The 21,526-nt window shown below is 52.9% G+C and overlaps 1 protein-coding gene across 2 annotated transcripts in view; it reads left to right on the top strand.

Moving 5' to 3' along the window:
• The window catches only part of PTPRU (protein tyrosine phosphatase receptor type U), a 55,472-nt gene extending 38,214 nt beyond the window's left edge, over window positions 1-17,258 (top strand). For both annotated transcript variants that reach the window (XM_021528370.2, XM_021528367.2), the window contains 12 exons: window positions 740-776; window positions 1,091-1,188; window positions 1,280-1,396; window positions 2,096-2,250; window positions 3,522-3,657; window positions 3,750-3,899; window positions 4,004-4,177; window positions 6,171-6,311; window positions 8,506-8,631; window positions 10,934-11,091; window positions 12,127-12,262; window positions 14,448-17,258. In XM_021528370.2, the coding sequence (XP_021384045.1) occupies window positions 740-776; window positions 1,091-1,188; window positions 1,280-1,396; window positions 2,096-2,250; window positions 3,522-3,657; window positions 3,750-3,899; window positions 4,004-4,177; window positions 6,171-6,311; window positions 8,506-8,631; window positions 10,934-11,091; window positions 12,127-12,262; window positions 14,448-14,510 (1,491 nt within the window). In that variant the 3' untranslated portion in view covers window positions 14,511-17,258. The remainder of the gene's footprint in view (window positions 1-739; window positions 777-1,090; window positions 1,189-1,279; window positions 1,397-2,095; window positions 2,251-3,521; window positions 3,658-3,749; window positions 3,900-4,003; window positions 4,178-6,170; window positions 6,312-8,505; window positions 8,632-10,933; window positions 11,092-12,126; window positions 12,263-14,447) is intronic.
• Window positions 17,259-21,526: the final 4,268 nt, after the last annotated feature.

Below are 21,526 nucleotides of genomic sequence, written 5' to 3'. Positions count from 1 at the left end.
GCCAGGCCTCACCCTGGGCAGTGTGGTCTAAATACCATCAGGAAGAGGCAGGCTGGGAAAATGTCTCCATACACCTGGGAATGTCTAGAGAATGGGAAAGCAAGGTCTGTGTGGCACTGGGGCATGGAAAGCAGAGCCCCTGGGCTCTGAGAAGAAGTTGAATTTGGCCCACAGAAATCCCCTGTGAAAAGGCCCACAGGGGATGGAGAAGCCACTGTCACCTCCATGCGTGTGGTGTGGTTTAACTCTGCTGGACCCACGGCCAGGGCGTGGGACACTGTGTCCACAGTCCCTCTGGCAGTAGCCTGGCTGGAATGTGCTCTTTGGCATGTCCTTGTTAAGGGTTGAGCAGCTGAGATGAAGGAGGGGAGTGGGGCTGTCTCAGTAGCAGATGGCTGCTGTGCGATGCGGGGGTCACTGATGGGGCTCTCCTGGCAGCGATGTGATGGCAGCAGGAGCTGGAGTGGAGCGGAGCTTGTGGATCCCTCAAGGTGTTGATAAAGGATTTTGTAGACCAGGGCTGTGGGTTGGGCATTACATAAACCTCTTGTGGGATGCAGGAAATGCACCGTCCCAGGACAGGTTCTACTGAGTATGGGATGGCTGCTGAACCTCCTCCTGCAGTGGCCTTGCAGGACCTGGCCCAGTGGCTCTGGGGAATTTCTACCAGTTGGGTGACTGGAAAATGTCTAAGGGTCTGTGCCTCAGCTTGGGATTGATGTCTCTGCTTCCCTTGCAGGGCTACCACAGGTCCAACCATTTCATAGCCACACAAGGTGAGTTATGCCCTGCCCTCTCAGCTAATGGCTCCTCACCTCCTGTGCAGCAGCCAGATCTTATTCCTGATGGGATTAAACCTTGCAGGAGCAAGAAAGGAGGGGAAGGGGCCAATATGGAGATGCTCCTACCCCTCCTGCCTCCCTTTGGCACTGCACAGCCCTGGGGAAAAGGGCTCTGAGATGCTGTGGAGCATCTCTGAGTTTGTGCCTCAGAAGCAGGAGGGGAGACATGGTGGCATTGGGCCATTGCCAGGGATGGGTTCTGGTGGTGGTGCCCATCCATCCGTGGGGGCTTTTACTGTGTCCCACAGGGCCCAAGCAGGACATGGTGTACGACTTTTGGCGCATGGTGTGGCAAGAGCACTGTTCCAGCATTGTGATGATCACCAAGCTGGTGGAGGTGGGCCGGGTAAGCATCCCTGTTCCCATGCCGTGCCATCACATCCCTGCTGGAAGCCACTTCTGCAGAGCCAAGCCCCCATCCTGTGCTCTCCTTGCAGGTGAAATGCTCCAAGTACTGGCCAGATGACTCTGAGATGTACGGAGACATCAAGATCACGCTGGTGGAGTCGGAGACATTGGCTGAGTACGCTGTGCGCACCTTCGCCCTTGAGAGGGTACGGCCCTGCCCCTGCCTGCCCCCGCCTCGGGGACAGACCCCTGCCTCGGGGACAGACCCCCGCCTCGGGGACAGACCCCTGCCTCGGGGACAGACCCCTGCCTCGGGGACAGACCCCTGCCTCGGGGACAGACCCCTGCCTCGGGGACAGACCCCTGCCTCGGGGACAGACCCCTGCCTCGGGCACCTCTCACGCTCCACAGCTTGGCACTCACGAGTGTCCTGTTTATGTACCCAATATGGGCTCACCAGTTGCTCCTTCCTTTTGCCTTTTCCCTGTCTCTGCACCCTGTGCCAGGTGACTGGCTCAGTCCCACCTTCGTTTGGACAGTGAGTGAGTGTTTAATTTTCCTGTGAGTGAAGGATGCATTCCTGTCCTCTGGGCTGGAGGTGCTGTAGCCATCACTCTGCAGCGTGGTAACTGGAGATGGAGCCAGTGCAATTTATCCCTTAGTCTCTAGGAATGTTAAATTAATTTCTGGGTATAGTGCAGGGAGGCCTGAGGCTGCTGCTACTTCTTCCTTTTTCTCCTTGGTGGTTTTTAACCCTCTTGCAGCCAAGAGGAGCAAGCTGTGGGGCTGCCCAAGCATATGACTGCTGTGTGGTCCATCTGCCTGGATGCTGAGCTGGCAAAATCATGGATTCCTGAGAAAATCAAGTGTTTGGGTGACCTTGCCCTCTCACCCTTCCCTTGCAGCGGGGTTACTCGGCCCGGCACGAGGTGAAGCAGTTCCACTTCATGTCGTGGCCCGAGCACGGTGTCCCCTACCACGCCACTGGGCTGCTGGCCTTCATCCGCAGGGTGAAGGCATCCACACCTCCTGATGCCGGCCCCATCGTCATCCACTGCAGGTGGGGGCACGGCATGTGGGATGGGTGGGGGTGGAGGGGACTTTAAAGCTCATCCCCTGGCCCACTCATAGGCCAAAACACCTTCCACTAGTCAAGATTCCTCCAATCTTTGTCCAGCCTGGCCTTGACGTCCCTCTGCGATGGCATCTGTCTGTGAAGTGTCACCACTGGGCTGGTGGCAGCAGGGATGAGGGTCTGGGGCTGGTCCAGGGGGATGAGCAGGGAGCAGCACTGTTTTGGGGCTGCCCTAGCCTGTTACTGGTGATACAGCTGTGTCCCAGTGGGCAAAGGTGAAATGGCAGTGGGCAGCCTGACCCCAGCTGATGGTCAGGACGTGGGGTCTGGCTGAAAGGAGAGGCAGGGGGACAGCAGGACAGCCCCATTCCCAGGTTTAACTACAGGGCTGTCCCTGCAGGGCTCAGCCACGGCCGCTGGAGCTGGGAGGACATGAGTGACACATCTGAGTAGCTTTGGTAGCTCTCTGTGCCCTGAGCAGGCATTCCCACATGATGGGCTAATGGCTTTTCCTCCACTGGGCAAACCAGGAGGAGCTGATGAGTGGGAGGGATTTTTTATTTTTTATTTGATTTCTCCCTGTCAACTGCCTCATCAGCGTTCATTCACCAGCCAGTGTGATTAGTGCCTGTAGCCTGTAATCACTGATAATCACGACGAGTGATTCATCAGCCCCAGAAATTAGTATTTCTCTGGAAAAGACTCTGTAGGAAAGGAAGAGAGGGGTAGTTCTGTTCCTGACACATCATGGGGGGTGGGGGTCAGGGCACAGTAGTTTGATTTTGACTGTGACTCCAGCCATGCCAGGACCTGGGATGTCACCACTGCTGGGCTGGCTCTGTGTGCCCTGCTGGGCTTAGCCTTATCCTGAGGGTCTCCCCTGGTGCATTCAGACCTACTCATGCCAGGGGAGCCTCCCTGTTCTCCCACACCTCAGGGCTGAGCCCTCCTTTGTGCTTTTGGTCTAGGATCCCAGGGGACTGTTGGCACTCAGATGTTTTAGTTGTCGGTTTTGTTGCAAAAACCATGTGTTCTGCTGTGTTAAATTAAAAATGAACTTTAGACCTGGGTGCCCACCTGATCTTCACACACAGGTTTAAGGGTAGACCAGGCTCTGGAGGTGTCTGAGGTCCTGGCAGCCCTGCAGGGCTGCCTGGTACAGGGTCTGTGTGTTGAGCCCACAGAGGCCTTGCTTGGTGCCCAGCAGCCTTTCGGGCTGTATGTGGATGTGTTTGCTGTTTCCCCTCCATCCCCAGTGCTGGCACAGGGAGGACTGGCTGTTACATCGTCCTGGATGTGATGTTGGACATGGCTGAGTGCGAGGGCGTCGTGGACATCTACAACTGCGTGAAGACCCTCTGCTCACGGAGGATCAACATGATCCAGACAGAGGTGAGCGGCCGTCAGGGGCAGCTGGAGACACGTGGGGCTGCTGTCACCAGCTGGCTCTGGAGGCTCAGCACTGTCCCCTCTCCTCCCCAAAGGAGCAGTACATCTTCATCCATGATGCCATCCTGGAGGCCTGTCTGTGTGGGGAGACCAGCATCCCCGCCAGCGAGTTCAAGCCCACCTACAAGGAGATGGTGAGGATAGAGCCACAGAGCAACTCCTCGCAGCTGCGTGAGGAGTTCCAGGTGAGCCTACCAAAACCTCTGCAGCTCCCCCTTGTCCTCACCCTCCCCGTGCCCACCCCTGCTGGGACTAGGCAGGGGTTTGAGGGGGGCCCGTGTTCCCGCAGACCCTGAACTCGGTGACCCCACACCTGGATGTGGAGGAGTGCAGCATCGCGCTCCTGCCCCGCAACCGGGAGCGCAACCGCAGCATGGACGTCCTGCCGCCCGACCGATGCCTTCCCTTCCTCATCTCCGTGGATGGAGACAGCAACAACTACATCAATGCAGCCTTAACTGATGTGAGTGTTCCCTGGGGAGGGAAGGGGCTGCTTCCTATGGACTTAGGCAACCTTTCATGGCAAGACTTGGCTCCGTTTGGATTTATGGCCTTGTTTTGCACATGGGCAGGAAGGCTCATGGCAGCTGTGTGCAGGGGAGGGAAGGGTTGGGACTGGTGTAATGGGGTCCTGCCCCCCTTCTTTTGTGTAGTAGCACCCTGCAAGAGCTTTTCTTCTGCTCTCACAAGCCAGGGACTTAGGGATTTTGCAGTGACAGTGGAGCAGGGGAAGGAGAGGAAGCTTTTGGGGGAGTTGGTAGCATTAAACCCTCCATGTTCTGCCAGCCCCCTTGTGTGGTCCTCCGGGCCCCCCTGCTGCAACGAGGGGGGCTCTGAACTGCTCCCAGAGCCACCATGCATCCCCCTGATGCAGTCAGAAAGGACCCTGTGGTGACAGAGTTATCTCCTAGTGGTTGATGATCACAAAGCAGGGCAGAGGATGCTGCAGGCTCCAAGCCCACACTGAGGGATGGGGTCATTCATCACCAGCCCCACTTCCCTTTCCTTGAAATGCTTTGCATGGGCAGCACAGAGACCCCCACACCTCAGGCATCTTCCCCAGACCCTCCTGGTCACAGCTGAGTGCTGGCACCAGGCTGTCTTATGTTTTCCATGATCTGCTGGATCTCTTTGCTGATCCCATCTCCCTGATTCCTGCTCCCACCGCAAAAGCAGTTTGTAAAGCAGAGTGAGCTGCTGCTGGTGGGGGAGTGGCTCTCATAGTGCTGCAGTGGGATGGGAGTTTTGTTTCTGGCTTGCTTGTTGTTTGCATATCCATTTTATCTTTATGCATCACTGAGTCTCCCTTAATCCCTGCTAAAGGGTCAGCGAATGAAATATTTTTTATAGACAGACAAAGCCCTTTGGATGAAATTCTTGCTGAAGGGATAAAACTATTTCCCTCTTTGGGTAAAAAAAAAGAAAGTCTCATTCTCTTTAAGTGCCAAAGTGGTTTGCTCAGTCAGTCTGTCCATCTGTCAGATCAGCTTGGCCTGTGCCACCCATCAGTGGAGCTGTGCCCTGCTCCACACCCTTCTGTCACTTACACCTGTGCCAAGAGGAGGGTGCCAAGGCAAGCCTGGGCAGCACATCGTGAAATCTCTTTCCCCCTGCTGCTCTTGTGCCTCTCCTTGAAGACGGAAAGCTCTCGCTGAGTGCTGGGGTCTCACTGCTGCCCATGGACAGGACCATGGGAATGGTTTGAAAAAGCAGTTTCTGTGAGCTCAATCAGGAGGTTCTGCAGCAGGCAGAAGACCTCCCATTAGCACGAGCTGTGCTGATTCTGTGTCTGAAGAGGCCTGAGCCAAACTGTGTTAATTTTAGTGTGCCTGATGCAGTGTAGAGCTCAGCTGTCCCTTGGCAAACCAACAGCAGGATGACCAATGGGCTTGTTCAGAGCACAAAGGAGAGATACAAAGATACAATAATTTCCTTCCCTCCCACTTCCTTCTTGAAATCTCTAGGATCTTTTTTCGGGGGGTTTCTTTCTTCTCCACAAAAAGAAAAAAAAAAAAAAAGTGAGCCCAGGTCAGTGGTTGGCTCTACTGCTCTCAGTGCCTGGTGGTGGGGTGCTGTGGGTGGGGGTGATGCTGTGGGTGATACTTCCAGTCAGTGCCAAGGTGCAGAGCTGGGGTTTGGGGTGTTCTGGGAGCCACGGCTTCTGCTTTTCTTTGCTCAAAGGTGACATCTTTTCTCTAATTATTTACACAAAATACTCTTTCCTATGAGACCAAAATATGGGTGTTTTCATCCTGAACAAGGGCAGGGATCACTTGGATCTCCCCATCACCAGGGCATGGATGCTGAGGCTGTGCCAGGGAGACCAGCTCTGCTCAGGCATGGAGAAGAGGGTTTTGGTCCCACTCATCTGGTTGCACTGATTCTTTGGGGTGTGACAACAGTGGCTCCAGTGTCACCACCATGTCCTTACTGGTGCTTGTCTTTCTTCTCCCCAGAGCTACACCAAGAGCGCTGCCTTCATCGTTACCCTGCACCCACTGCAGAACACCACCACCGACTTCTGGCGGCTGGTGTACGACTACGGCTGCACCTCCATAGTCATGCTCAACCAGCTCAACCAGTCCAACTCTGCCTGGGTGAGTGCTGCTGCCCTGGCACTGTGCCAGCCCATGGGTGTCTTTGTCCTGCTCTGTCCCTGTGAGTGGCTCTGTCCTCATTGCCCTGACAGTGCTGCAGCCCCTTGCCTTGCTCACTCAGCGATTTCTCCTCTGCAAGGGGCACGGGCCTGTATGCAGCACTCAGGATTTGTCCCCTGTAAGCACAGGGCTGGCCAGTTGGAGCCAGAGAGGTGTTGAGCAGCAGTCCAGCCTGGGTGCATGGCGTTGGTGTTGCACTGACATGTCATTGGCATAGTGCTGGCATTGGCATGACATTGCAATAGTGTTGCATAGGCGTCGTGTTGGTGTTGATGTTGCCTTGGCTTTGAGCTGGCATTGGCATTAAATTGGCATTGGCATTCCATTGGTGCCAACGTTGCTCCAACAGGTCCATGTTCCCCGAGCTGGATGCAGCCCCGCAGGTGGGGTCTCACCTGAGCAGGACAGAGGGACAGAATCCCCTTCCCTTCCCTTCCTGCTGCCACTTTTCCTCATTACTCAGCCCTGCTTCTCTCTCACCGTCTGTTCTTCAGGGGTGTGAGAACCCCGGGCTTGGTCTGGGGTCTCATGTGGTGGTAAAGTCTCTCCTCCAACCCGTGCTTCCAAAGAAAAACTCCACAGCCTCTTACTGTTTGGTCTCAAGGCAGTTTCTTGTGAGTTATCTAAAAGATTGTCTTCTCGGGCTGTGGCTGTTTGGTCAGCAGCCTGGGTAGAGGCACACACACCCTGACATCCTCTCTGTCTGCTGTCTTCTTCTCTCCCTGCCCAGGGCTGCTGCTATCTTTTATATGATATATTATGTATTACATCTTTATAGTTTTCCCCCAATACCTACTACCTATATTATAAAGTGCTTTTCTACTCTAAAATAATCTGTGAGTGCCAACATCACCAAGAACATGGAGGCAAAGAAGAAGAAGGAGGAAGAACAGGATCAGCCCACTTTCCTCCATCTTAGAACTTCTGACCCCCATGTAAAAGTAAAAACCCCCCTGGACAGGTGCTAAAACCCCCCTGTACAATACTAAAAAAATTTCCCCTCTATTTTGTAACTACTTTTACTATCCCATCTAACCCTTTGTGACTGCTTGTTCCACCTCCAAAGTTGGTAACTCATTCCATGGCTCAAAGTCAAAATCACAGCTGTTTTTCAGCTGCCTGCCAGGGTCTAAAATGCTTCTGACCAAGGCCTGGAACCTCTAAAAATGTCTGAGAGACATTTTGAGTTCCAACACAGGGGTGTCTGGGTTACAATATTTAGCTGGATCATAAATGTTTACTGGTATAAGACCAACAGGTAATAAGTCAACCTTTCCAGCAGGCATCTCCAAAAAGTGACTTTGAGGGTACAGCCCTCACTTGAACTACACCTTGCTAAGGGAAGTTTTAATATCCAAATTATAGGTCTGAGTCAGGAAGGCTCAGAGATTTATAGCCCCCATTAATAACCAATTATTCCTGAGACACGTTTGCCGTGCAGTTGGGCCCAGGCTGTGGCTGACCTGCATTGCTAAATGCCCTGTGAAAGTGTGGTGACAAATACCATATATTTTGTGTCGGTGCTGGTTTCCCAGCTGTCACACTGTGAAAACAATCTCACCCATGCTCCAGGGGCTGAACCATCCATCAGTGCCATGATGGACACAGGGAGGGGGAGTTACTCCCCAGAGATGCAGGCTGGGATTGCTTTGGCTTGGTGGGATGTCCTAGCTGTGGGATGAGGAGCACTGACATCCCATGTTGCTGTCACTGCTGGTGGCAGAGTGGCTCCTAAAGCCAACAGGGCTTGAGAGCCAACTAGGAGCAGCCCAGCCCTGCTCTGTTGTTGTGCAGGATCTGGTCTGTGCTGGAAGTGAGGCACAGCCCATCCTGCAGCAGCATGGATGTTCCTCTTGGATCAGCAGGGTCCATTCCTGGCAGTGTCAGCTGTTGTGTCCATGCAGTGCAAGGGTGCTGGGGGTGGACCTGACCTTTCATCTCTGATCCCTCAATAAGCTGGGAGATCCTGAATGAGAAATGGCACTGTGGTCCAGCACCCCACTCTGGGGCCACCCCGTGCCAGCAGCCCTCCGGGGCCCAGCACCAGCCGCTTCCTCCACAGATGTCTCCTGATGTCCTTCCCTGTGTCCCAGCCCACATTTCCAGTCACAATGAGCTGTACTTCTCTCCACAGCCCTGCCTGCAGTACTGGCCCGAGCCAGGGCTCCAGCAGTACGGCCCCATGGAGGTGGAATACATCTCAGGAGTGGCGGATGAGGACATTGTGTCCCGGCTCTTCCGAGTCCAGAACATCACACGGGTGAGCTGCTTTATATGAATTACAGAATCCCAGTTTGGGTTGGAAGGGAATTTCAAAACCCTGTTGTCCCTACCATGGACAGGGACATGTCCACTATCCCAGGGTGCTCCAAGCCCCATCCAGTCTGGCCTTGGACAGTTCCAGGGATCCAGGGGCAGCCACAGTTTCTCTGGGCAGCCTGTGCCAGGGCTTGACAACGCTTTTGGTGGAGAAATTTTCCCCTAATACCCCATTTAAATTTCCATGATGCAGCTTGAGGCTGTTTTCTCTTTTTTAAACACTTGTTACCTCTGACAAGAGACTGACCCCACCTGGCTTCAACATTTCAGGGAGTTGTTGAGAGCAGTAGGATCCTTCCTTACTGCTGGGGTCTCCAGCCTAACTCAGCTCCTGCAGAGGAGACAGACTCAGCTCTTCTCCTGCCAGAGAGGAACTTGCAAAATTGCCATTGCTCCATCCAACCTTTCTGGAGTTCACAGTTCCTTGAAAGATGTTAGAAAACTGCCAGAAGACGTTTCTCCTCCTGCCTGAAGCCCCATCTCTGTCCTGCCACACGCATAGCACAGGATGGACACTCCCCGTGTGGGCACGGCAGCTCCCCTGGCATCAGCAGAGCCCTTTCCCTGCAGGATGAGAAGATCCACACAGATTTTTACCCTTTGTTGGTGTTGTATGGCTGGTTAAGCTTGCCTTGAAAGAAGAGAAATGCAGGGCAGCAGGGAAAGGTGATGCAGAGCTGTACGCAGAAAGAAGCAGCTGATTTACCTACAAATGCCAGCTGGGAGGAGGTGGCATCCCTGAGTTCTTTGAAGTCCTGATGGTTGCCAAGAGGCTGAGGCCAGTGTCCCAGTGAAGGTCACTGGGCAGATGGGAATTGGGGAGCTTGGAAGGGAGCGTTTGGCTTGGCTGATGGCCCGGCTGGGAAGGTGCTTTGGCACAGTGGCCGGGGCCAGAGGAGATAAATCCTGATTATCTGAATTGTTAACACAAAAAGGGTTTTGGTTCACGCTCCCCAGGGGAGCATCTGGCATTTCCTGGGTGTCAGCACAAAATCCTACACCAAATATGCTCAGCTCTCAGGTGGTAGAATATACTCGGGGCTAAATTAAAATGCAGCGTGATGGAAATCTCTGGATCGACGAGGAGATTCCTCCAGGGAGCAGATTGCTGGAGCGGGGCTGGGAATGCATGGAGCCACTTTGTGCCAAGCCTTGCTGGAATGGAAATGGGCATTGGGGGTGTCATAAGTGCTCCAGAGCTTTCACCTTACTTCAAAGCAGATACCAAAACTTTCCTTCCCAGGCTGTCAAAGGAGTTTTCTTATGTTTTAACTCCATTTATGTGTTTCCTCTTCCTCCTCTGCCTTCCTGGCTTCCAACTGGAAGCAAAAACTGGAGCCTAGGGTGGTCAGCCCATCGCAGGCACATCACCAGCTCACATCAGAGCTCCCAAAAAGGTTCAGAAAAGCCCTCTTTTGAAATGTGCAGATTAGAGTGGGCACCAAATGCCCCCAACTCTCAGTCCCCAGGAATACCAACTCCCCCACAGGAACACCTGGTCCTGCTGGGTGGAGAAGGTCTGGTGCTCATCCCACTCAGCAGGCATCTGAAACTCTCTAGAGTTGAGTGTTCCCCATCTGTGCCTGACCCCCCATCTGGCCCTGACCCCCCCTTTCCTTCTCCATGTGCTCCCCACACATGAGCTGCAAGCCCCAGGTTGTGTCTGGGGTGGGTGGCCATGGTCTCATCCCATCCTGTACTCAGGATGCTCTGAGTGCTCCTGAGCTGGAGTCCCCCATCTGCCCAGCTAAAGCCCACTGAGCTCCATGGATGTAATCCTCCTCCTGGACCAGATAACCAGATTAGCTTTCCAAACTAACCAGATTACCAGGTACTAAGCTCCTGCCTCTGTGGCAGCCTCTCAGCAGCCTCCTGGTTTACAGCGAGCATGACAGAACCCCACATCCCATGGATCTTGGGCATGCAAAGAGGAAGGTGTGATGGAGAAGCCTCGGCGAGGCTCAGGGGCCTGAGAACAGATTTTGGGGGATACAGAGAGAGCCCAAGATGCTGTGAGTTCTCCTGGGTGGGATGGGGTGGTAGAATGAGTGTGAGCTGGAAGCCAGGGCTGAACAATCCATGTTAAAGCAGTAGGAAAGGGTTTTTTCCTCTCTGCCTGTACTGTCCATGTGTGGCAACCCCCTTCTTCCCTCCATCAAACCTCTCCTGCCCTCTGTCAGATCTCCAGTGGAGGTAAATGAGGGCAGCCCATGGGCTCCAGCTGATGAGTTTTGCTTTTCCAGTTGCAGGAGGGGCACCTGATGGTCCGGCATTTCCAGTACCTGCGCTGGTCAGCCTATCGAGACACTCCAGACTCCAAGAAGTCCTTCCTGCACCTCCTGGCCCAGGTGGAGAGGTGGCAGAAGGAAAGTGGTGATGGCAGGACTGTGGTGCACTGCTTGTGAGTGTCAGCTAGGGAGACAGTTTCTGCTGGGCAAGAGATGCCTCCAGATTCCACGTCCACAGCACTGCCTGGCGAGCCTCACAAAGCCCTCACTGGGGTGGCTTTGTCCCCAGATGGGTCTACCTCTGCCACAACATGAGTTTTGGGTTACCTCCTCTGTGAGATGGATGCTCAGCAGGGGTGACACCAACCTGCCCTTTGTGCTGGCAGAGGTCCTAGCCCTGTCCCCACATCCTGAGTGTGTAACAGGCTCCGAGGGGATGTGGCAGGAGCTGTGCCACTCCCACCACTTGCTGCTTATTGTGGTGGGGGAGGGACAACGACAGAGAATCGTGGAGTGATTTGGCTGGGAAGGGACCTTAAAGCTCATCTTGTTCCAGTTGGAGGGACACCTTAAGTTGCTCCAAGCCCTGTCTACCCCTGTCCTCCCAGTGGGATTAGCTCATGGGCACTGTGTGTGTTCCCCTTGGATGGGACCCAGCACATTCACAGACAGGGAGAGACAGCAGGTGAACCTTTAATCAAAAACTAATTACAGCCTTGTCCATCTTTGTTAGCTGAAGGATAATTTGAGAATATGCTTTATAAAGCTCTGGCATCGTGTTCTCTTCCTTTCCCCTGTTCCCATTGCTGTCAGGCTTCAGGTATGGTGGTGTGGGAACAGGGATTAAGCCCAGGATGTGGGGAGGTTCCCAGGGCCCCATGTGGATTGTGGGGCAGCTCCTCCAGGCAGCAGCACCACTGTGGCACCAGCCCAGGGTTGCAGCTTCCCCAGGGTCACAAGGAGTTGATCCATTGCAGGGCTGGGACCTGAGCCCAGATGTCCAAGATCCAGCCTTGGTAATCGAAAAAGGTGTTTTTATGCTCTTGCTACCCCATGGGGCTGGTTCAGGTCCCCTGGTACAGGTAGAAGGCCTGCTCTGGGACGTGCCCTGGGATGCAGGGTCAGAGAGAGAAAGGGAGGCTTGGAGGGAGCAGGAAGGTGCTCTGATGCCACCTTCTCACCCCTGACATGTATGTTTGTCCCACCAGGAATGGAGGTGGCCGGAGTGGCACCTTCTGTGCCTCCACCATGATCCTGGAGATGATCAAGTGTCACAACATGGCAGATGTTTTCTTTGCTGCCAAGACCCTCCGCAACTACAAACCAAATATGGTGGAGACCTTGGTAAGCACCAGACCCTCCCTGTCCACCTTGGCTTCTGGTCCTGGCACGGAGAAGAGGTGCTGGGGATGCTCACCTCCCAAAACACTGCCTTTTTCACCCCAAATCCTGATCAGCATCATGGGCATCCTCACGCCAGCACTGTGCTGGGGTGGGCTGGGAAGTGAGGCAGCTCCTCAAAGCAGCCTTGGGCTCACCTTCATCCTGCTGTGCCAGCACAGCCTTGGAGTCAGTGCTGGGATTGTTGGAAGTCCTCCCCAGGAGTTGTAAGGCAGAGTCACATTAACCCACAGGATGCCACTGTGGTTCTTTGGAAGGTTTGTGGCATTGGGAGCAGCACTGGTGTGGAGTCAGATAAATTCCTGTTGGAAATATAAAAGGGAATGAACAGTACGTGGAGTGAAATGAATGGGTGCACAAGCTGCTGGGAGCAGTAATGGAGTGAAGTGTCCTGAGGAGGAGCTGGCAGCAGGTCAGGGCAAAAAGCCCTGCCCTAATTCAGGCTGCTGCTGATGGAACAGGGGAGGGAGTGGGCACTTGTCTGTCCCCGTGGTGGAGGGATCCAGGTGCCTCACGATGTTTTAAAAACAAGTCAGCTGGAAATGTTTACCCTGTTTAGAGTATAAAATCCCTAAGTTGCAAAATGAAATGGTTTTGAGGAGGGGATGTGATTTGCATTAGGAATTAAAATCAGAGGAGATGGAGAGGGAGGGGAGCAGGGGGAGGGATGCAGATAATGGAAAGATGATGTGACAAGCACAAAGCCACCAGACCCTTTGGGCTAAATTGCAAAGGTATTTAAAAAAGGTAACATTTTCCATCAGGACACAAGCCTCCTCCCGCCTCAAATGAACCTGAACTGGCTATTCTGGGAATCTCAATGTCCCAGAGTCACTGGGAGGCCAGATCCGTGCCTGGTGTAAGGAGCTCAGCCCAGCAGAGAGCACTTCTGCTGCCTGTGCCTCTTCCCCCTCTGTTTGCCCAGGGGGTTATTTTTATATGATGATAAATGGAAACAATCCCTTTCCTTAATCCAAAAAGCATTATGTGCTTTTAATCTGGGCTGCTGCAGCCTCCTTGCTTTGAAGTCCTTCTCCCCCTCTGCCTGCTCCCACCTGGGATCCCGTGGCTGCCCACCTGTGTGGGATAACAGGATTTTCATGCCAGTGCTCAGGCTGCAATCCCCATCCTGCAGCCAGGATCTGGGGAGATGAGCTCTCCCGTCTCCTTCCCTGCTGTCACACCCAGAGCACTCCCACCTGATGTCCCAGTGCCTGTAGCAGCACCAAAATCCTGATTTGTTTGGGGTTTTGCTCTCCTGGGATGGGCACTGCCATGGCTGGAGCTTTCCTGAGGAATTTGTGATATGAGCTGTATGAGGGTAGGAGAGCACAGGAACAAGTCATAGGCAAGAGAACAGGGCTGAATGAATCTGCCCTCACAAGCCCCAGTTCAGAGGTGTTTGTTACAAAACTGGGAGTCAGCACTCTGGGCTTTCCCTTTGCACAGCTGACAGGGAGCAAAGGGTGGGAGGATGCTGACACCATCCCCGGATGTCTCACGAAAAGATGGGAGAGGGTGCCTGGTCCTGCTAGGCAAGAGAATTTGTGATAAAGGAATGTCCTGGCAGCCAGGGCAGGGCATCTCTATCCACTCCAACCATGGATATTTACCTGGCTGCTCTCCCCTTTTCCAGCCTCTACTGAACTAAGAAAAACTCCTTGATTTTATGCCTAAGGTTTTATTGTGGACACCTCTGACCGCAGACTCCATTGTTCCTGTGTCTCTTCCACTATTTGATTGACACATGTCAGTCACAGAGGTGATTAAGTTGCTGAGCCCCCAGTGCTGGTTGTACCTGTGGTGGTGAATAAAGGTATTTTCACCGTAAGGGGGTGTTGCAGTCCTGGTCCCTCCCTTGGGGAGGTGAAGGTGCTGTGTGTCCCCAGAATGCTGTATTTCAGTGTGTGTGGAGCTGTTGGATCTGGGGCACCATGCCCCTGCCCCAGCAGTGGGTGTTGTTTGCCAAGAGTGGAGTTTTTCCTGGCTGTGGCTTCAGCAGAACTGCCAGGGGGTCCCAACAGCTTGACCAGGTGTTTCCTTAGGGCTGCTGACAGGTGTTTTTCCTCATAATTTTGGGCAACAGTTCCCTCAAGATATTAACAGCCTCTCTTCTCTCTCTGAACAGGAGCAGTACCATTTCTGCTACGACATAGCACTGGAATACCTGGAGTCCCTGGAGACCAGATAGCACCTGGCCATGAGAGGGGCAGCAAGGGCTTGTGCAGGGGCCGTGCCAACCACACTTCCCAGCTGGGCGCTGTGGCCCTGCTCGGGGTGGGGAGGGAAACAGCAAAGGACCCACCAGGAAACTCCGGAGCCAGAAAACAAAAGGATGTGGAGATGTGTTGGCCACTCTCCATGTTCATCCTCCGCTCTCCATCTTTCCTCCCTGCCCTGGGCATGTCCGAGTGGGTGGATCCCACAACTCATCTGGTTCCTTGGAATCACAGCCTGAGGTTGGTGTGTGCAGGATGTGGCCCTGCGGTGCTGCTGCGTCTCTGGAGCTGCTGGAGAGGAGGCCAGGAGGAGCTGAGGCTGTTTCCTATCAGAGAAGGATGGACTTTAGGAGATGCAGCTCATTTGTGTGTGGAATTGAAGCTGCTCCTCAAGGAGCCCAGAGGCTGCTGAGGGTTTTCCCTCGGTGGGACTTGCTCTGAGCTGGAGCAAAGATCCCCCAGGAGCTCTTGAGTTTCTGCCCGTTGGCACCACGAGTTTGATCCTGTTTCAGTCCTGTGAGTTCCAACCCTCTGTGTATCCAGCCCTGGACACACAGGGATGAGGGATGGGGGCACTGGCCATGCAGCGTTCCTCTGCAGGGACTGACCTGGACCCTCCTGGTGCTTTTGCAAAGTGATGGTTCCTCAGCATCTCTACACCTTCCTCTCCAGCTGCAGCAGTGAATTCCTTCTGATGTCCTGCAGGCACTGTAGGACATGGATCTGTTTTTAATCCTTCGCTTGTGCATCATTGCATTTGAAACAAAATCCTCAAAATTTGGGTCCCTCCCAAATACTTCCTGGATGTCACCCCTGGGCAGTTACCCATTGATGCTCTTGGCTTTTGCTGGGCCTGGTGGGGCTGGAGGATCAATTCTGGGGTGGTGTTGGGTTGAGCTGAGCTGTGCCAAAGCTGTGGCCGTGTGTTGGGGCTGGACAGGGGAAGGTCCCCACACTCCTGTGCCATCAGGGCTGGTGGCTGAAGGTACCTGATGCTTTTTAGCACCATCCTGCTGCAGGTGGGTGTGAAATGGCACTTTTTCCATCTGATGTTGTGGTAATTACAGGGATTCTGCTCTCAGCCTGGTTGTAATAAAATAAATGGCCTTGGGGAGGTGCATCCGGAGGGATCCAGGTCTGGGAACAGAGGGGAAGGTTGGTTCTGTCCTGAGGGCCAGGCAGAACCCTTCACCATCACTTTTGGGGGAGATGGAGCAGAGCAGATGAGAAACTGTTCTCCAGATGCTGGAAGTTTCATGTGAGCAGCCCTGTTCTTCATCCATCTGCCATCCTTCATCCTCCATCCGTGTTCCCCCCATCCTCCAGCCGTGCCTCCCCAGGGCAGGGGCAGCTTCCCTGCCCTGCCTGCCCAGGACTGCCAATCCGTTGCCCAGGGAATTCTCCCCAGGGAATCATGAAGGCTGCACGGCTGAAAAGGCTGGAGGAGCAAACCCAGGAGATGTTTCCATGCACCTTCCAAGTGTGAAAGAGAGCAGGAAGAGCCATCCCTGCCCTCTCTGCCCTTGGACAGTGTGCCACCACTGTGGTGATGGGGATTTCAGCACCATCCCAGACCCTTGGTTCTACCACTTCCTCCCTGAGAATTCAGTCTGACAATAACTTATTCCAAGGGCTATATGACATCATTCCTTCTTTCCATCCATACTGTCTCATGTGCTGTGTGCCCATTCTGTTTTGTCACCAGAAAGTCTTTTTTACTCCCAAATGGTCCAGTAAAACCAGTACCTGGCTACACCAGTACTCACACTGGGATAAATTAGTGTCCTTTTCCCAGTCCCCATCTCTCCATAGACCTACCTGTGCTGTCCTAGGGAAGGTGCTGCATGCTGGGTGCAGAAATTGTTTGTTTTTGTATAAAAACAGCTGAGCTGAGCCTCTGAAATCCCTGGGAATGGGATGGGATGCTCTGGGGGCTGTCCAGCCCCAGGAGCTGGAGGGATGCTGCTGCCTGGGCCACCCACATCCTCCCCATGGTCCAGAGGGAGGGAGCATCCCACAGAGCTCTGCAGGTAAAGTATTGACAGAAAGAGGAATAGGAGGAGAGTTGAAACCCCAGTTAGTCTTATAGAGACTGGAGGAGTTGTATATATGTTTTAAAATCAAGATTTTTTTCCTTTTAATTTTTTTTTTATACCTTCTTGCTGGGTGTCTCTGGGTTTTTAGGGCATCTCTGGTGAAGGGCAGATCTTGAAATCCAAGTGCTATAAAACCCAACCTATCTATGACTCCTACTGACATGCTCCTCTGACACGAGGCAAGGACATCCTGTACATAGAAATATATATATAGAAATCTATATATAAAAATATAGATACTGTTCTTAAGATGGATAATGTTTATTGGTATTACAGATTGGAGTTGTGCTTTTTTTTTAAATAAGAACAAAACAAAAAAAAAGAGAAAAATTAAAACCCAAGAAAAACACCAAATTGGAACAATTTTGTCTATATGCAGTCAAAGTGCTCCTAAAAGCTGGCAGCATCCCAGAGCTGGTGCCAAAGGGATTTGGGGCCACGAGGCAGCTCTGCCATGGAGGAGGATGGAGCAGTGGGACAGAGGGAGGGACATGTCTGATGTGGATTGTACCACACACATCCAACTGTTGTTAATGGGTTTAAATTTTTTTTTGTTATTATATTATTTTTTGCTTTCTTTCCTTTTAAGAAAATCATTTGCATAAATAAATGTTCCAAATTTGTGATGGCCTGTGGAGTTCTTTCCTGGCTCTGAGCTGGGAGCTGTGCTGTGGGGAGCCCTGAGGTGCAAAGAAATCCTCTCTCTCAGCACTGTCTTTCAAAGGGTATTTTTGGGAATAGATTTGCAGGGTCAGGTTCCTACAAAGCCGTTGTGGCACAGGGGAGATGGGGTTGCCTTGTGCTTCCAGAGCTTTGCTGTTGGTGCCCTCCTGGAGATCTCGGACTGGGCAGGGATTACCAACCACCCTAGCTGCCCACAGCTTCTAATGGAAGAGGTGGTGTGGAGGAAAAAAAGCCACTAGGGCATTTACCAGCTGGAAAATGAAATCCTATTGTAAGAAGAGCCTTCAGGAAAAGTTCCTGCGTTGTCTTCAGTGATTTATTTATTATGAAGTAGCCTTCAGTTAAATGTGTTGTGATATGAAACACTTACAGCAACACTTGAGTCTTAATTTAATGGAAACCAAGGAAAAAAAATCTAATTGACTTGTCGGGATTGTTTTTCATGTTTAATTAAGGCTCATGAAGGAAGCAGTAATTACACTTTACTGATAAATAATAAAACTAGGGATCATGCAAGTTAGAGCCAAGTCCTGCCCTTGGGATGGGCTCTGGGTGTGCAGGTTCAGCCCTGGCAGGGGTGTCCCTGGGGTTGAGCCCTGTGTCCCCAGCGCTGTCCTGGAGGGCAGGGTGGGCTCAGACTGGTCTGAAGAGAGAGACAGCAGCTGTTCCAGCAGGGAGCCAGAATTGTGGCTGGTTAAGGTAAAAAAGGAAGCACTTCAGTGGAGACAAGGGTGGTGGCCAGTGGGTTTGGTGCTTCTCAGGGGCGTGGGTGGCATCAGTGTCCTTCCTTACTTCATTCCTGCAACTTCTGGAAGAGGCGTGGACAGCCCAGAGAGCCAGTATGGCTTCAGCCAGGAAAGGAACAGTTCAGGTGCTCATCCTGTGGAGATGTCCTTCTGTCCCACCTCGGATTCATCAGCATGTCCTGGTGAGTTACCTGTTGGGAGTAGCTGGGGATGGGATGGGATAGAGTGGGACAGGGTTGAGACCCCTCTTTCCCTGTTCTGCAGAGCCAGGAGAGCTTGGCATGGGCATGGCTTGTGGCACTCAGGCTCTGCTGCTGCCTGCCAGGCCTGGACAGATCAGAGCCGTTTAAGGGAAGCAATTAGCATGCCAATAACCAATCCAAATACGTGTCCAGTGCCCAACTCTTGGCTCTTGGGAATTGCTTGCCAGCTCAATGCCTCTTTTGTGCTGTTATCTGCAGCACACATGCCTGGTAGAGCTGGTAATAATTTCCCTAAGCCAATGTCATGGTATTGTTGGAGGTGACCTGGATATTCTTGTTCCATCCACAGGCTCATTCCCTAATCCTGGCTGACAGATAGCATTGGAAGTGTTGGGTTCAACTCCAGCCTGGGGGGTGTCCAGCAGTTGCTACAGAGGTGGCAGGTGGGGACCCCTGTCCCACCCCTCTTCACCTGCCTAAAGGGGCCAGTGTTCCCAGTGGATGCTCAGCTTTGTCCTCACCACTCCCACTGTGGCCATCCTGCCCCTGGAGAGCCCACAAGCCCCAAAACCTCTGCTGGGCCTGGGGAGTGTTGTCAGGAGGGTGCCCAGATCTCACCCACCCAGGTATGGAGAGCCATGACCAAGGTTGTCAAAGGAACGGTGGGCAGGGATTCCTCTTCCTCTCTTCCTTCAGGAGAAACCATAGCCTTCCCAGGGTGGGGTCCCACTTGGAGCCCCTATCCCCATCCCTCCCAGCAGCTTATGGCATTTCAACCCTCTAAAGTTTGGGCTTATTCCTTTTGATGTGGCATTTTGGAAGCTGCCTCGAGCCAAGGGGCAGGTCAGAGGCAGGGCTGAGGGAGACTCTGTTAAATCCCCCTGATTAACCTTGGCAGATGAATTCATTAAAACAAAACCAAATTCAATTAATTCCAGTGGCCCGTTGATCACCTGGGACATCCCTGCAAGGCCAAGAGCTGCTGTGGCTCAGGCTGGGCCCATCCTCATCCCCCTCTGCTCCCTGAGCTGCGGAGCAGCCCTGCTGCCCACGCCTGCCTGCGGTGCCTGGGCTGGGACAAACCCATCCCACTCCCGGCCCTGGGGCTGGGCCACCTGCCCGTCCCTCCTCCTGGGTTTGTTTTTCGGGCACAGGTGGGCCGGGCTGGCTGGGTGGGATGACCCTGTTCCCATGGACAGTCCGGGGCGCTGAATCCACAGTGGGCACAGGGAGCAGAGGCTGAAGAGCCCACCCAGGGATGTGCCCATCTCCCCAGGCCGTGATCTGGTGGCACAGACACTGCGCTCTCCAGAGACTTCCCACCTCTCCAATGCTCCAAGTCCTGTAGGAGAATTTGTTTAAGCAGCCTTAACTGGGCTCTAATCTCTATGCTGCTCATGTCATCTCCAAATGTTCTATCCAAAGGCTCAATGGGAAGAATTTGTATTTTGAAATAAATATTTCCTCACGGTGTGCAAAATATCTAATCATGTATTTATCCTTAAGTACTTCCAAAAGTCAACATAATTATTCCAGTCCCATTAAGTTCAATTTGCAGTAAATTATGCATTTAGCTTTAAGTTGAGGTTGTTGGTTAGAGTCAAGATAAAGCTCCTGCTATTTATAAAGCAGTATTTCAGCACAGATACAAAACACAAATGCTTGGACAAGAAAATCCTGCTCTGGAAGTTTGGGGAGAATTTCAAATAGGGAGGTTAACAAAAATATCTGTAGAGTGTCTAATCACAGATGTGTGAGCACATTCAGTCAACGAAAATGAACTCCCAAACATCTCCTGGAGGGCTGGGCTGCCAAAACAATTTTCCTCTGGCTAAAAAAGTTGATTTTTTTTTTCAGGATATGGTTTGGAAAAATAACTTCATCATTTAAATTTCCTTGTAAGTGTCGTGTCTTTGAGGTTCACAGGACAGGGAAAGTGTTCCCACTGGAGGAGGTGGAACAGCTTTCACCTGTGATTTACCTGTGGTCTTAGGTGTCCGTGCAGATTAACAGCAGCAGGGAATTATCTCCCCCTTCCTGAGCAGCCCAGGGCCCTTGGGATCCGTAGGGGACTCTGACAGACACAATGGGGGCTCGGTCAGCCCTTCTACGTTAATGGCTCTGCACCCAGGTCTGCATTTCAGGATCAATGGCCAAGTGGCAATTTTTTTACAGTCCCAGGAGGTGAAGAAAGTGGTGGGAGGACTTTCAGTCCCTGAGAATCTCTGTTGATGGAGCCAGTGGACTGAGAAAGGCCCGTTGGAGTTCTTGGTGTCTCTGACGCGCTGTGGGCTGAAGGACAGTCATTCAGGTAAGGCAAGAGTGGAGTTTGCCAGCACTTCGTTGTGCACGTTCAGGAGAAGATCTCCCAGTGCTTCACCTCACCCTTCCTAAACCCAGCCTGACTTATCTGAGCTGCAGTGCTTGGGCTGCTCTCCTGCGTGTCATGTCCTGGGGAAGGGCTGAGGCAGCCCCTGTGTGAGTACAACATCTCCCAGCACTCCCTGCCACCCTGGGGACAAAGGTGCTGCATCCCCTTCCCTTCCCTTCCCTTCCCTTCCCTTCCCTTCCCTTCCCTTCCCTTCCCTTCCCTTCCCTTCCCTTCCCTTCCCTTCCCTTCCCTTCCCTTCCCTTCCCTTCCCTTCCCTTCCCTTCCCTTCCCTTCCCTTCCCTTCCCTTCCCTTCCCTTCCCTTCCCTTCCCTTCCCTTCCCTTCCCTTCGCAAGGGCAGCCGTGCCAGCGGGGCAGGGCTCGCTCAGGCTGCTGCCGCCCATGCAGAGGGCTCAGCTGGGAACTCCAAAGAGGAGGCACCGAGCCTGGCTCTGACGTGGCTGTTTTAAACACCACCCATTCTGGAACGGATGGTGTTTCAAACAGCAGCAAAAAGGGAATATGGAGCAGCTTGTCTCTCCCTGCTTCGTGGGACATTTAATGAGATTTCAAGAGGGATTGGCTGACTCGGCGTCTCCAGAATTTTTGTTTTTACAAAATTAGATTCATTAGGAACGTCTGGCTGGGAACTAGGTCCCATAGCCTGATTTTTTCCTCAGGATTTACACCAAGAAGTGTCTAGGTCACGGCAGGGAGGCTGGATGGCTGTGGGAAGGGCTGGGATGGGGAAGGCTGCCCCTGAGGATGTGCTGGTGGCTCTGCAGACCCCTGGGAATTCACTGGTTCTGGCAACGGAGGCTGTTGGAGTGGGATTCATAAAGTTTTTCCTCCTAGGAAGGATTAAAAAATGTAAAAGCTTTCCTATGTAA

Source organism: Lonchura striata, chromosome 26 (genome assembly GCF_046129695.1).
Source record: "Lonchura striata isolate bLonStr1 chromosome 26, bLonStr1.mat, whole genome shotgun sequence".
NCBI lineage: Eukaryota > Metazoa > Chordata > Aves > Passeriformes > Estrildidae > Lonchura > Lonchura striata.
Note: the sequence above shows the minus strand (reverse complement) of the source record. Positions and strands in the feature narration are given on the sequence as shown.